Below are 15,002 nucleotides of genomic sequence, written 5' to 3'. Positions count from 1 at the left end.
GGAACCGTCAATAAATTGCTTTGAGATTGTAAAGCATGCATTGACAGTGAACATATTCTTGTACCGATAGTCCATCAAGGAATGACTAAAAAATGCTCCGCTATGCTATCGTTAACCACCCTTGGTTCACGACAACTGTTCATCCATCATTAAATCCTTACCTCTCCTTCTCCTCCTCATCCTTCCCAAAGATATCGTCAACCCCTACCTGCTCCCACCTCCCACTGCCACTCCCCACCTCATCCCTCACCCTCCAATATCGCCCATTAGTGACCCAATATTCCTCCCCAGTAACCTCACACCTCCCCTTACTGAACCACTTCGGCACAAATTCCTCTCCCCTAGCCTCTCTCTCCCTCCTCTTAGCCCTCTGCTTCTCTTCTACCCGATTCTTCTCGGTAGCAGCGACGTCGTACTCGCCGTCTTCCATAGCGCGCTGATCGGGGCGAAGACGGGTATCGGTGGGCGGGAGGTAGGGCCGGAGGTTGGGAGGGAGGTTTTGGAATGTTACGACGAAGGGGGTTAGGTTGAATGGGATATTTGGGGGACGCGGGTGGGCTTCCCAGACCAGGAAGGCTTGATTGGAGCCTGGTTCGTGGGACTTGCCAGGTTTGAGCTCTGAATCTTCGAAGCCTGGGGTCAAGCGAGCATAGATCTTGTCGTTCCACCGACCACCGATGCTCCACTTTGTCTTGCCATCCTTGCCTGTCACTTTGCCGTTGACCTGATACGCCGATGATGTTTTCCAGCCCCGAGGCTTAAAATCGAGCGTGCAGACTTCGCCGGTGCTCCAGTTCTTGATTTCCATGGGGCCGTAGTTGTCGACTGTGGGTGAGCCGGTGATGATGCCGATCACGGAGGAGGTAACCTTTTTCCAGGTGTAAAGCTCTTCACCACCAGTTGTAGGGCGGAGTTTGAGGAACCAGGTGCCGAGGGGGTTGATATCAAAGGACTTGCCGTAGAATTTGGACTTGACTGCTGATTCGCCATAGTAGTCCCATTTCGGCGCTTCAGCCCACGCTGCGCCAATGGGTGGATGATGGCTGACTTGTTCGATGAAGAAGCGGTAGCCCTTGTCTGGTCTCACATATTCGTAAGTCTCACCGAGCAACGGATTGAAAGGTTTGGCAACACGGCCAATGGTTGATGCATATTCACTCGCAGCGAACGCTGCAACGTAGACCATGCGCTCGGTCGAGTCGGCTCGATCAGCTGCTGTGTCCAATAGATCGGTGTATTCCTGCGAAGATCTAAAGGTCAGCATATCCATTTTCAAGACAATGATCAGGCTCACGAGAAATGTGTAAAAAGGGTAGGATCCCTGGTTCTGCAGCCAAAACGTGGTCTTGCTGCCCATACCGTGGCGGTCATGAAGGATTTCGAGATGAAAGGGAAAGGAAGGGACAGACCATATCTTCTGTCACCCGTTGCAATAAGGAAGTTGGCTCGTTGAAGGACACCGGTAGTGTCATTTTGGTCATGTCTTTTCCAATCATGGATTTGAGAATGCCCTAGCTTGATGTCAGTGGCTCATGAAATGACAGTCTCAAGATGTACCCACCCAGAGAGAGATTTTTGGTCTATTGTCAGCTTCCATCTTGAATCGTTTGCGGATGGGATCTTCGTATCCTTTGAACGAGGCCTTGATATCTGCCAACTTTTTCTCACGCAGATCTCCATCTTCGGAAGTTTTCTGATCTGTTGCATCGTCCTCAGGAAGGGCTAGCGGACTCGACGGTGGCATCACATCTATGACTTCCACCTCCCCTGCATCTACAGCATCGAAAAATTCCTCGTCTTCATCGGAATCTGAATCGGAGAGATTCGTGAGATCTGCAATTGTAGACTTCCTCCTCCCTTGATCTCTGAAGCCAATCGATTTTGTACGAGGACGAGCAGGGCTTCGTTGGTCGAGTTGAATATTTTCGAGGGTTGCTGAAATTTGACCTTCGTCTTGAGACATGCCTCTGCTTGGCGCAACAGAGTCTGAAGTCCCTTCCAAAGCCTCTTTCAGGGCTCGCTTTGTTCGTTTTCGTTTCTCTTCTGACTCGCCAATGCGGCCCTCAAGCTCTTCCTGCTCCTTTGCGACCCGGGCCTGTGAAGATTACAGGGTCAGCGTTTCACTTCGCATAAAAGACTCCAACCTCAAGGAGCGCGAAGGAGCGAGGTCCCTTAATTCTGCTCCTAAAATGCATTGCGACCCAAGCAGGCTCTATCACGAAGAGTTTGCTTTGATATTTACGTACCATACTATCTTCCCATAGCCTTCGCACATCTGCTTCCCGATCTAACCTGTATTGCCAGTACGCATCCCGGTCACGAGAGATCTTAAGCAGGTCACCAACCAGGCCTTGGAGACTAGCAACTGCAGATTCATAGGTCGAAAGAGCCTGTTTGACCGTAGAATCAGAGATCGAAACGGCGTGGTCTTTAGAGCCTTCCGCTTGCAGCGCTGCCGAAACTTGGGCAAGAAGCCTTAGCTGGAGACTGGCTGAGTGGGCAGTGATATTGAACGCGTCCTTGCTAAGAGGTTGGATCTCGTGATCACTCGCGTCATCTCCATATTCTTCCTCGTCGTCCAGGTCACCCGCGATTGTGGTGGTCTGTGCCCCCCTTACTGAACGGGCTAGTTCCCTGTCCGCAGCGCCGGGTTCGTACGAATCGTACATTGAGCCCTCTTCATCCCCGTACGTGGACTCTTGGAATGATAATCGTGATGAAGACGCTGTAAGAGGAACACCCACTGCGGTGGCAGGGGCAAGACCTTTGCCGCTAAGCCTAGATGCATCTGTTGTTCCGAGCTCCTTCGATTCATCCGCGAGCTGTGGCAATTGTCCCGCTTTAGCTTGGCGTAGCATCCCTTCCTTTCGTTGTTTCTGCCTCTCAGACTCTTTAGCTTCGTCTTTGGTCCACTGAATCGCATTATTCAGTGCCCAAAACCACCTCTTGGCTTCCACGACATGGTTTGCTTTGAGATGATACTTAACGGATGATTTCCCCTGTATCTCAAAATTGGTCTTGTCTTTGGGGTCCATATAGAGTTTGGCAATGCGCATGTTGATGGCTCCACGACACGCTGAGCCAGCGTCATCCTGATGCTTATAATAACTTAGCACCCCATCCTCCAAGACGAACCATCTCAACTTATATCCACTTGTGTAATTTGTCCACTTCTTCAAGTAGCCTTTCATCTCTCGAGCGTCCTTCCCGCCAGGCGCGTTATCTGGGGTTTGAGCCGAACCGCTACCTAGGATTGCTTTCTCTTGGATGCCTCTCTGAGCTGCAGCTGCAGCAGGCGACTTTCTTAGGATACTTCGTGTCCTGTCATCTTTTGTGACGTCTTGAGGGAGTTTGCCCCTGCGGTCTCGACGAAAAGGGTCGGCTCCGTGCATTAGCAGCAACTGTATCAGCGTGGTATCCCTTTTGCGCGCGGCTTCATGTAGTAGTGTGCCTCCACTTTCAACAGTACTGGGATCTGTTGCAAGCTCTCCACCATTGACGTCAAGGACAGTCTCAACACGTGAGTCCTGAAGGGTAGCTTGGAGCTGATCATAGTTTTGCTTGCTGACGAGCTTCTGGATGTCTTTGACAGTGGTATCGACGAACAATGAGCGAGAAAGTTGTAACTGCTGAAAGATGTCTGGTGTCTTAGCAAGGTCTAAAGCAGAGCGGCTTTGGTAGTTCAGGAGAGAATCATTGACATCTGCTTGGTCTAGTAGTAGGCGTACAGTGGTAGGCCGTCCAAGCATAGAAGCGAGATGAAGTGGGGTGTTCCCATCGCGATCTCGGGCATTGATATCTATGCTAGCTCCTGGCGTAGTCTTGGCAACAGATAATATCTGCTCAACCACAGGGGGATCGGCACACTGGATGGCTAAGTGTAGGATCGTTGTACCATCCAAGGTCCCTGTCCCAGCTGCTGCACCCTTCTCAGCATCCTCGCTGATGGTGGGCATAGTAGATGTTTCGGTGACAGCTTTGGCAATTGCTGCACTGTCTCCACTTCGTAGAATCTCAAACAACTTGAACATTCGGACGGATTGCTGGATCGTAGGGCCAGTGTCTTGTTGTTTAGCAGCAGCGTCTCGAGTCAAAGCAGCGGTGCTGGGACTTGAGATGTCCATACCAGCAACACCGCTCGATGTCTTCGCTTTGTGACGAGAAGATCGAAGGCCTCCAAAGGAGTGGTGGCTTGACGGGGCGCCTATCGTAGGAGAGGGGGGTTCGGAGCCGGCCTCGGAACCTGCAATACTAGACTCGCCGTCGGTGTCGATACTCTTCGATTTGTCTCGGTGAAGCAGCGACCTGGCCAGAGCAGATTTGGAGCGCTTATGGCTGAGTCGAGGTTCGGTCAGTCCAACTTGGCTGCAAAATATGTTGTGCTGGAATGCTGTGAGGGAGGACTTACCCCTCTGCACCTTTGTCGGACATTATTATTGTTGTGTGACCAGCAACAAATTTGCCGATCCTTTAATAGGCTGTAGGTCGTAGATAATAATAGATTTGATAGGGGGTGTTTATTCAAGGGATGGGGTCAAACCTCTAGAGTACCTCAGAAAAATAAACATATACCTTAGGTTGGTGGACTCTCGAGTTCCAGGGATCGAGAATCGAAGCTTCTCGGCCGGTACGGGGCGGGGCGGGATGAATGACGGCATTTCCTGGGCGTGGATTGGATCGCTTACCCCTATATTCTTAATCATTGGGAAACAAAAAAGTTCCCGCAAGCACCCCCCATCGAAAACCAAAAATTGAAAATTCTTGAATATCTTTACAACCACCAGTCTTTATAATCTATAATTTTTATAATCTTTTCTTATAATACTAAATAATTAATTTTAAAAATTTTAGAAGATTTTAATTTAGATATCGTAAGATATAGTATAAATTAAGAATATACGCTTGACGTTGAAAAGTTACCTCGGCTATTCTATAATCGCCAAGACTTATCGAAAAATCTTAAGAATTTAATAGATTTTTATTTTACTATATAGTAGATAATTAGAATATTCTAAAAATTAAATATCGTAGTCTTTATTACATTTTCTAATAGTTATAAAGTTTTTAGAAAATTATAATTTATTGTTGTAAAGTTATTCCAGAAGTTTCGTTTTTCAATTATCGGGAGGGGGGTGCTTGCGGGAACTTTTTTGTTTCCCAATGATTAAGAATATAGGGGTAGTGAAGAAATGAAGCAATCCCACGGGATTTGTAGGGGACGGATGAAACCTTCTGGGTACCAGCCTCCAAGCTCTCCTCCTGACCGTAGCCAAGTTCTTTACATCTGAAAATAAGGGTGGACTTCAACATGAGCTGTGCGCTCTATGATTTCTAGCCTACAATTGAGATTTCGAACAACCTCTCCCACCAATTCCTCTCCACTCGTAAGTACATCACAAGCAGCATGAAGTCCATCATGATCTTGCCATACCTTCCAACGTCTGAGCTAGAGGGTGATGCCCAAATTGACTCCTCTGACCCATCTCCACCCCTCGCCCTTGCATGTGTTTCGCGAAATTCATCGTCTCCACCTCCCACCTGCACACTTCGGAGTCAGCATAACATTGCAAAAGACTCACCTACTAGGAAATGGGGGGGTTTAATGAGCCCAATGCCACCACTGCTCGCGAAACATGTCTTGAGGCTCAAAACAAAGCGTACGTTTGGGTAGGATTTGCTAGTGTGCACTTACTGGTCCAGTCCGATTTCACCGTTCATCAGCTCATGCATCTTCTGCGCATCGAATGCAGCTTGGCTCGTGCTGGCAGCTGTATGCGGTCGGAAGCCTGCAACGGCATCTCCGATCAGCAAAAGCTTCCCGTCAAAGAAGGAGTTCCTCGGTGAAATCGCATCTGTGATAGCTTGGATAAACGGCTGCTTCGTGTCGCAGACGATCTCTGCAAATTGGGGTGGTAGCATTTTTTTGGCACACTGCCTTTGGTGCTCTAGTACCTCATTCCTCATTTTCCCGATTGGTACTGTAACATGATGAGTCTTCCCATCAGAGTCCGTCATGACTTCCTTGTATTCTGTCGAGTCTTCCGGATAGTTGCAATACCAGACCCAGTTGATCAGTCGCTCGCCTGGTTCAAGGGTTCCATTCTCTCCTGGTATAACATAGGCTAATATCTGCGTGCCTCGGGAATGGTAGAAAGTAAATTTATCGACAAACGTCCCTTTGGCCGAAGGCGATGCCTTTTGTTCGGGTACTGTTCCTCGCCACGCTACGTAGCCTGCATAATCCCTTTTCACATCTGGTAGTAGGATCTTGCGTAAAGTCGAGCTGGGTCCATCCGCGCCGATGATCAAGTCTGCCGTGGTCTTATCGACCTGGCCCCTTTTGTCTTCGTATTCCAATTCAACCTGCTCACCAATATCTTTGACATTCTTCACCATATGGTCGTACTCGTACGCGCATTGACCATCAGTTTCAAACGGCTCAGGAACTTTGCAATAGCCACTCTCGACGCCATCGAAGTTCGCTCTCAGTAGATAATAAAGCAGGTCCCAACTAGTCATCTTCTGAACGGTGTCCTCTTCATGGATTTGGTTTCCCTGCTGATCCAGGTACTGTCGTAGTTTGCTTGTAACGGCAATCGGCCGCCTTGTAGCGTCATACTTGTTGAAGAAGGTCTGTGTATCACCTCCTGCGACTACCCCTGCGCCCTGATTTTGTAATAGTGGGCTAGGGTTGCGCTCGAATATGCGCACAACGTGACCGAGACGCTTCAGTACGATGGCGGCAAAGAGTCCTCCCAACGAGCCTCCGACCTGTCCAAGTAACATTCAGTAATGAGACCGTCACCCCGTGGGCACAAGGCAAGCCTCTACTGGGGTAATAACTTTAATGCAGCAGAGGACTAAAATCGAGAGACATAGAGGCGAAAGTTCTCTAGTGATTCGGACAAGAATTGGAAAAAGAACAAGGACAGGATCCTTAGAAAGGGTGATACCTACAACAATGACCTGCAATGGCTTTGCCATCGTGCCTCACAGCTGCAAAGAAACGGAGTAATTGGGGAGGAGACTAATTCAGAATCGATTACAGCAACCTACCCTGGTTGGTATGCATCCTGTGTCTAGACAGACCACTGCTTTGAAGATGTCGAGAACACTTTTACGATATTACTGTTCACGACATAATGACATGAGCTTGAGGAAGAGGCCGCGCGGAAGAGGACCATAATGCCCCGCGGAGAATCCAGCACGCTAAAGATAGCGACGTCGACTCGAAAAAAGGCGTCATAGTATGCGAACAACAATCACTTTTTTTCGAACCCTGAAATCTAAGACTGGGCGAGCAGTGATAAACATACGCGGATGAAGACACATCAAGATACCCATCCACGCTGGTTCGGGATCCAATGAAAATAGCTGCCCTGACTGGGCCATGGCCCAGGACCCGCAAATGTAATGAATCATGGTGCTAGGATCGGAGCAGTATTCTATAAAGTGGTGGGAGACTGTATCTGTGAGACTGTATATATGAATGGTGTCAGCAAAAAGGGGGACCTTGGACGAATGGTAACATCTAGCTGGCAATGGACGTGAGTCCCGCGTAGCACAACCGTCTCATTGACCAGGCCTTTGTTGTCGGATCTACTACTCATGACTAGGATGTCATTTCAAGAACGCTGATTTTGGTCATGTACATCGAGAGCAGCCGCAGAGATTATGTGTGCAGTGACGCGTCGCCGTTCAACATTGCGGAGCCCAACACAACGAGTAATCCACCCTGCGAGCCGACCGAGGAAAGAAAATACTATGCTACATCAAGACATGAAAGCCGGCCGCGTATCATCCTAGACACTGTCAGCAGATCCCCAGTGCAACCTTCGTTGATCCCAAGTGGTCATGACGTACTGGGAGCAGGCCGCCGTCTATCTTGCTAGCAGACAATGTCACTTAAGTCCAGCCCTTGCACAGCGTCAAGCAACTTCCTCGCGTCAGCTGCGAGACGTGAACCCACAGCGCAAGGCCTATGGTCGCCGAATTTGAAGATCAGCGCCCCGCTCAATTCCAAAATGCCTGCGTGAGCCTCAATCATGCTTTTGACAGTCTTACGGCAGGCGCCGGAGGTTTGTCGAGGATCCTGAAGTTCTGGAAATTGCTGATATAGGCTTCCAAGGTTGAGAGCATCGCATTTTGCCACATTTAAACCACCGACCTTGCAGACGCGTGCCGTATTACTGGCTCGCAACTTGCAGAATTCCTGCCAGTAAAGGTCCTGGACCTCGAACATCGTTTCTGCTCTAGACTTGGTGATTCGCTCTGTTCGTAATCAGTGCTCAGAGCTTCGACTTTTCGGAATTCACTCACCTAAGATGGTCGAAGATACGCCTTCGCCAATGTCGAAACCAGTCGTGGTGACGAGCGTGCCTTGCTCAGACATTTCTGAGTTGATGACAAGATGTCGCGTGACCTCCTTGAAGAGACCATCGTACTGGAAGACTATGGACATGAAGAGCCATTCTTCGTATCCTTGCCTCGCATAGCAGTCGAGGTACGGGGTCGCCCAAATCTTTGTCCAAGGCCCGAGACATCTCTTCAGATCGTACTTATCACACATTACTGCCACCTGATAGAGCTGCTTGAATGTCACTGTGGCTGGGACATTGTCGCTTTGAAGGTGGATTATTCTGGCTATAGTAGTCATGGCTTCGAAGTTGTCATCTTCGAATGAGACAATTTGAACACCATTATGAGCGAGAGTCATGTCTGTTCCCTCTCTGAACTTCGAATTCGCCCCGAGCATGGCAAGAAAGACCGGGGAGCTGAGCGAGAGAGCTTTGCGGGAAACCAGAAGACTTCCACTATCGAACAGCATGTACAGATCACCTTCAGGATCGATCACGAGCGTTACTGGGCCTGCGCGGGTAGCTTGATGTTCGTCGGCCATATTAGACGGACCATCGGTGCTGTGTTTTCGCTTTAGCATGTTAGGCTTCTTGACGCTTGAAGTTTTTTTGACGAAGATTGGGGCGGTAAATCGAAAATACCCATGTAGCTGTTGGAATATCGCGTGCAGACGAGCTCCTCACTTTCAAGTGAAACCCTTGGGAAGTCGGAGTAGTCATATCACTTTCAAAAACTAGTATGTAGACCACTTAGATTTCTATCCCGCAGCAGGCGACGAACAGGATACTTTACTTAGCATATAACAGAGTGAGGACGATGATGAAGCGCATTGCAACACTGGCATCTTCGCCCCTTTGTTACAAATCTTACAGGACCGTGTCATTCCCCTATCGTCCAGCGCTCCTACATTGCCTCCATACCACCTCCCCTCGAGTCGCCACTCCTCTGCCCATCACTGCCACTGGTCCTCCCCCAGCAGCTCCACAACCCGCAGCATCCCAATATGGCGAAAGAGTCGATCGACGCCGGCGGCAAGCTGAGCTGCTCAAGCGCGGACAAGACATGCGAGCTAGCCATATGAAGCCTGGGACCGCCATCAAAAAGCGATTTTGGAAAGATGTGAGTGTGCAGACGGATGCTGGTATGATTCAATCTCGGTGCCCTTAATTGCACCTGTGTCTCCTCTATCATGTCTACAGAAAATACTTTGCTGACATGTCTAAATTCCTATAGAGGAAAACTATCTAGTCAACCTCGACACTCGCGCTCTTCGCAATCCTACGACCAAAAAGCCCATGAGCATTCCCCATTCAAAACCGTATCTCGCAACAGCGCTAGCTCTAGAATGGGACCTCCTTGTCTCCGCCCAGCAAGCTACCCGCTCCCACCTCATCCCACTGACCTCAATCAGCGCCCGCGCCCACGTCCTTGGCCTCGAAGATAGAGAGAATCAGCACGCCGCATCTTCTGGGTCAGGAATACGCTACGACATTGTGAATACGCTGCTACGATATCTCGATACTGATACACTACTTTGTTGGGCTCCTGCATCTACCCTAACGAATCCGTCGGATAAGGATGTCAGAGGGGAATCATTGAGAGACCTGCAAGTCCGGACTGCGACCCCGATCCTGTCATATCTTACGCAAAATGTATGGCCCGGTGTTGAGTTGAAACCTACACTTGACAATGGATCTATACTACCCACCTCACAGCCTGCAGCCACGCGCGCAGTCATAAAAGGATGGATGGCCGGTTTGCCAGCATGGGAGCTTGTGGGGCTTGAGAGAGCGGCATTAGCTGGCAAGAGTTTGTGCGTTGCAGCTCGATTGGTCTGCGAATGGAGCGAATATCTGAAGCTAGGAGACATGCAAGGAGAGGCAGCGGAAAGATTCGGCATCGAAGAGGCCGCCAAGGCGTGTAGTCAAGAGGTTATCTGGCAGACCGGGCGGTGGGGAGAGGTGGAAGATAGTCATGATGTGGACAAAGAGGATTTGAGAAGACAGTTCGGGAGTGTAATACTGGTTGTGAGTGGGACTGGAAATACGACCCAACCATAGATGGTCTTGTCAACGTTCGAAGCATTGCATGGGCTTTGATAAAAGGAAGATGGTCTAGACTTGTGCGCGAAGAATTCGAGGATGCTACACCAATCCAGCGACAGCGCCCGGTAGGGCAACGTATTTCTGGCGGGCACGTCCATCTTTCGTGGACAACAACGTCAAAGTTACCAAGCTTCCACGGCTGCCTTTGCATCAAGCGAAGGTTTCTGCTGGCAGACAAATCCTCTCCGATCAAGCCGCTGTACCATCCAATTTGAAAGATGGCACGCATTGTACTGGGCCATTTCCTCGACGGCTTTCTAAGGCTTGGCCGAGTGTTCTGTCGCTAGAAACAAGAGACTGGCTTTCGAACAATAGAAAGAGATGAAAGCTATCATTTATGATTGCATTTGCTACAGTGATGGACCATACATCATTACGGCTAGCTGGAGTCTTCCTCTACAACTCCTGAGTAGGCGCGTTGCCCTCAGCAGCGCCACTACCGTACTCCCTAATGTGCTCCTTGCCCGCCCCTTTATCCGCCTCGAACTCCTTCACCTCAGGGCTGTCCATGTGCTTCATAACCTGATCTGCCTGCCATTTCTTGAAGCTGAACCCCAGACCTTCGTGTGAGTAGTCCTTGTCATTGGCCTGATCCTTGTGGTACTTGACCTGGATAAAGTCACTGTCGATGGTGGATGGGTCGAGAGATAGGGAGACGAGGGCGTTGATGGTGGCGGTTTTGGGGATGATTTTGAATGTCCATGACTATACCAGCGAGTCAGCATGACATTGCCAACAACTGGAGGAGAGGAGGACACAGACCTGCTCATTTCTGAATTGAATCAACCCGGGCTCATTTTTCACAATCTGATACTTCTCGGTCTTGCTATCCTTAAACAGCTTCGGCAGAGCAAACCACTGCCCGGCCATCTTGTACCGATCATTTGCATACACGAACTGATCGTCGTACACGCAATCAGATGTATACCGCTTGACCTTCTGGACGGTAGGCTTGCAGCTGTAGAGGTCGAGAATGTCGTCGACGAGAGCTTGGCGCTCTTTGGAGATGGGAAGGGATTTGGAGGGGTCTGGCGTATAGTCTTCCGAAGGGTGGGTTTGGCGGGGCTCGTAGTTCTCGCCAGGGGCGGAGGCGGGAAGGGAGGCGGATTCCATCTTGCTGTTTGCAGACATTGTGGAGGTGGTGGTGGTGAAGGGTCGCAAATTCGCGCGAGCTTGGTTGAGACAAGGGGTGAGGAGTTTTGAAGTGGGAAAGAAGGTACGCTGATGGATGCGGACGCAGGAGGGGAGCATAGGGTGATGGTCTGACGAAGGGATTCGGAAGTATTGAATGGGTTTATATCAAAATGGAGAGGTGAAATGAAATGCAGGATCACGAGTACGAGAATGAGGCTTTGGCCAAAGTGATGACGAAAGTACATAATAGTCACTGACGTAGGAGATGGAACATCATGACAGGTCCCTGAGTGAGAGCATGATTGACATACGCATGTAACATTATGCTTCGTATTCGTAGTCACTGCTACTGTATCAATATTCAATTAAATGCTGAGAGACGTGACGTACGAGTACGAGTAAGTTACAGTTAATACGGCCTGGGTCTCACGCCTGGCTTTCGTACATTGGTCACGGGGCTCAGGGGCATGATATCTAAACCATTCAGAGAGAATTCCCAGACTGTAATATTGGTTCAAGTGTATACATGATATAGATCTGGTGTGTGGTAAGGTACATGGAGTTGCGTGAAGATTAAAGGCCAGAAGATTATGGGGACTGAAGCATAAGGTAGTTATCCCCACCAAAGACCCCACCAACAGAAAGCGTATCTCTTGCAGGAATGTTTTAGGAATATTATTAGTAATAGGAGGCCTCCGATCAGATGCCCCTATAGCTCGTTAGTCTTCTCCTCTAAAGTTATTCATATCCAAATGCTGACCCTCCCTAGAGGGGTAGAGCGTTGCACTTGTATTGTGACATTCTATGCAAAGGCCGATAGTTCAAATCTGTAAATTTATCCTCTTCGTAAATCAACATCTTTCTTTGGCTAACTGATGTGAAGGTCTGGGGGCATAAAAAATCATTTTTGTTTTTTTTTATCCTATTTTGCTTTCTGGATTTCTGGATGACAGGCTCATGAAGGGGTCATTTTATTTGATTTACTTTTGTGGTTCAGGGTTCGGCTAAATTTGGTCTGCTACGGAGCCCCTTTTTCATTCACATTTCCGCATAGCAATCCCTTCATTGTCTAGTCAAACATAGCGATGATTTTGAATGTTGAACTGAACTGATCTGCGGTGCTTTGCATTTACTTGCCTTGTCCCCCCTTCTCATAAACAACTTTCGACCCATCTGGGCGGAAATCCACTATCGCTGTTGGCTATGAGCGTTTGAGTTGAGATACGGCTCTGGAAGGGTCTAATTTCTTGCAAGTTCACATATCAGAGCTTACGGTCTGTCTTCCAAAGTAAGGTTCTTTGGCTGGTATGTCGAACATTCATCTCTCATGGAAGTTCGTGCATACTCGCGTCTCCTCTCTGCCTCCGCTTTCGTTGTCTCGCGCTCCCCTTTCCCTCAATACACTTTGATAGATGAATCAAATGCCCTCTGTTGTCTCGTACAAATTTCGCGTACAGACCACCCGCTACGAGGACTGCTACAGCGCTTATTGCCGCCGGATACTGGAATTGTTCGGGACGAAAGAATGCGATTGTCGTTGCGTACGAGCAGAGCTCAAAGAAATTCTGAAAAGAAGCTTCAAGAGAGGAGAAGGATCCTCTTGAATCAGCGTCGACTCCCTAGAGAGATATGCCATCAGTATAGCCTTCAATTTTGGGCGATTACTGCGACCGATACCTCCTGGATGATGATTTGTACGCACAGATCAAATCCCCACAGTCCAACACGGCTCGCTATTACCCCGATTACCAACCCGAATGCGGCCACTGAAGGTGTACGCATGACCCAGAAGAAGCCAAATGCTCCCACGAGGCATGTGATCTGCCAATTGATGAACCACAGACCTCCTCGTAGCGGACCGACTCTGTTCATAGCTGTTGGCGCGAGCCATGTTGCAGAAAGCTCAACTGCAGTTGATAATGTTCTCAGAACGCCAATTTGCGCGGAGGAGAGACCTACGGAGAGGAGATATGTCACCATTTGGCCAGAAAAAGAGAGGACGGTGAAATAGAGGAGACAGAGCGCCATCGAAGGAAGGAAGACCGTGTCGCGGATGTAACTTGAGATAGCCTTGTAGAAAGACCGAGTTTGCGCCACACAAAATGTTCCAAGCCGCCATATTGAAGGCACTTCTGACACGGCGGACGAGATTTTATCGGTATTGTTCCCGACGGCAGAACGTGCCTGGAGTGCTGGTACCATGTAGTAGACCCTTGCGATAGCGAAGTATTCTATTAGCACGGATGAAGCATCCATGCCTAGGACAGCTGCGATCGCTATCGTTGTAGAGTATCCATCCACCAAAGCTACAGCGAGAGGACCGACGAGCTTGCACACTAGGTCGATGCGCCGCATTTGAGAGTTCAGGACTTCGAGCCCGCACTGAGAAGTCTCCGCTACCACAACGACCCAGTCTCGCTCGATCGCTATGATGTTCATGATCGAGCCGAGCTTCTCCACACAAGCCAGAAGAACCAGCATAGCTATGAGCAAAGGTCTGAAGCCCGGAATGCCTAGGATATCGGTAGCTAGAGCCCAAAAGCCCAGACATGATAATATTACAGCCCCTCGTTGACCAACAATTGAGATTCTTACAACCTTCAGACGATCTCTTTGATCGACGTATCGCCCAACCAACGGTGCAAAGCAAATGGCAGATGCAGCACGTACAAGAGCATATACTGACGATGGTAAAAGAGTACCTGGGAAGATACGTGCCAGAAACAGTACGGCACCAAATTCGAAAACCCGAGAATTCCATGTAGAAAGGAAGTGGGAAACGTAAAGTCGACGATTGATATCCGACTGTTTCGGAATTTCGGGAAGGTTGATGACCTCGAAGCGGTGGATCTGGGAACGGCCGCGGGGAAGAATCCGGGGCGTTGGGGAGGTCTCTTGGACGCGAGAAGCCACCTGAGCCAGGAATGGAACTTCCTCTTCAAACGAGGGTTCACGATGGGACACAACCGCCATTCCAGAGACTTCTCTCTCGATAGGCGTGGAGATACTGCTTGTTGGCATCTGTAGGGGACGACTGGCTTATTTGAGACACGAGAAATGTTAGATATTCGAAGGAACATAAAAAAAACGGAACAGCGTATCAAAGGATGGAGATGTGTTGCGTGTTATTGAGAGGCTGAAACTGGGATGCGTGTTAATCGATGGTGCTCACTACCAGGCCTCAAGCATCCTCCATATAAAGTCAATGGATGGGTTCATGGAGGTAGATTTGTTGGCACTGTTATACTGTGGAGCCTAGCAAAGATAGCCTTCAAGTTGCACAGGAGCTCAGGCCGGATGGGTGGGAAGGTGTAAGAGATTATTAATGGACTGGAATTCCATTTTCTAGTAATGCTAATTGTTGAATGGAAGTGTGGGAAGTTCGGCTATTCAGAATGAATTTTC

General features: G+C 49.2%; 4 protein-coding genes across 4 annotated transcripts; 1 reads left to right on the top strand and 3 right to left on the bottom strand.

Annotated features, from left to right (window-relative positions):
• Positions 1–157: 157 nt before the first annotated feature.
• On the bottom strand, positions 158–8,899 carry HO133_006464 (uncharacterized protein; the record flags this gene model as incomplete). Its single annotated transcript, XM_037297362.1, has 9 exons — positions 158–1,240; positions 1,410–1,511; positions 1,562–2,095; positions 2,247–4,365; positions 4,409–4,418; positions 5,432–5,538; positions 5,693–6,771; positions 7,898–8,271; positions 8,320–8,899. 9 exons carry the CDS (start codon positions 8,897–8,899, stop codon positions 158–160), a joined length of 5,988 nt encoding a protein of 1,995 aa, XP_037147487.1.
• A 275-nt stretch (positions 8,900–9,174) lies between these two features.
• On the top strand, positions 9,175–10,418 carry HO133_006463 (uncharacterized protein; the record flags this gene model as incomplete). Its single annotated transcript, XM_037297361.1, has 2 exons — positions 9,175–9,499; positions 9,592–10,418. 2 exons carry the CDS (start codon positions 9,175–9,177, stop codon positions 10,416–10,418), a joined length of 1,152 nt encoding a protein of 383 aa, XP_037147486.1.
• Positions 10,419–10,859: 441 nt separating this feature from the next.
• On the bottom strand, positions 10,860–11,576 carry HO133_006462 (uncharacterized protein; the record flags this gene model as incomplete). Its single annotated transcript, XM_037297360.1, has 2 exons — positions 10,860–11,168; positions 11,226–11,576. The coding sequence occupies 2 exons, from the start codon at positions 11,574–11,576 to the stop codon at positions 10,860–10,862; spliced, it is 660 nt and encodes a 219-aa protein (XP_037147485.1).
• Positions 11,577–12,922: 1,346 nt separating this feature from the next.
• Positions 12,923–14,618, bottom strand: HO133_006461 (uncharacterized protein; the record flags this gene model as incomplete). Its single annotated transcript, XM_037297359.1, has 2 exons — positions 12,923–13,216; positions 13,275–14,618. 2 exons carry the CDS (start codon positions 14,616–14,618, stop codon positions 12,923–12,925), a joined length of 1,638 nt encoding a protein of 545 aa, XP_037147484.1.
• Positions 14,619–15,002: the final 384 nt, after the last annotated feature.

This window comes from Letharia lupina (genome assembly GCF_014066315.1).
Source record: "Letharia lupina isolate WasteWater1 chromosome Unknown contig_24, whole genome shotgun sequence".
Taxonomy (NCBI): domain Eukaryota; kingdom Fungi; phylum Ascomycota; class Lecanoromycetes; order Lecanorales; family Parmeliaceae; genus Letharia; species Letharia lupina.
The sequence above is the reverse complement of the archived record's forward strand: the minus strand, read 5'-3'. Positions and strand labels throughout refer to the sequence as shown.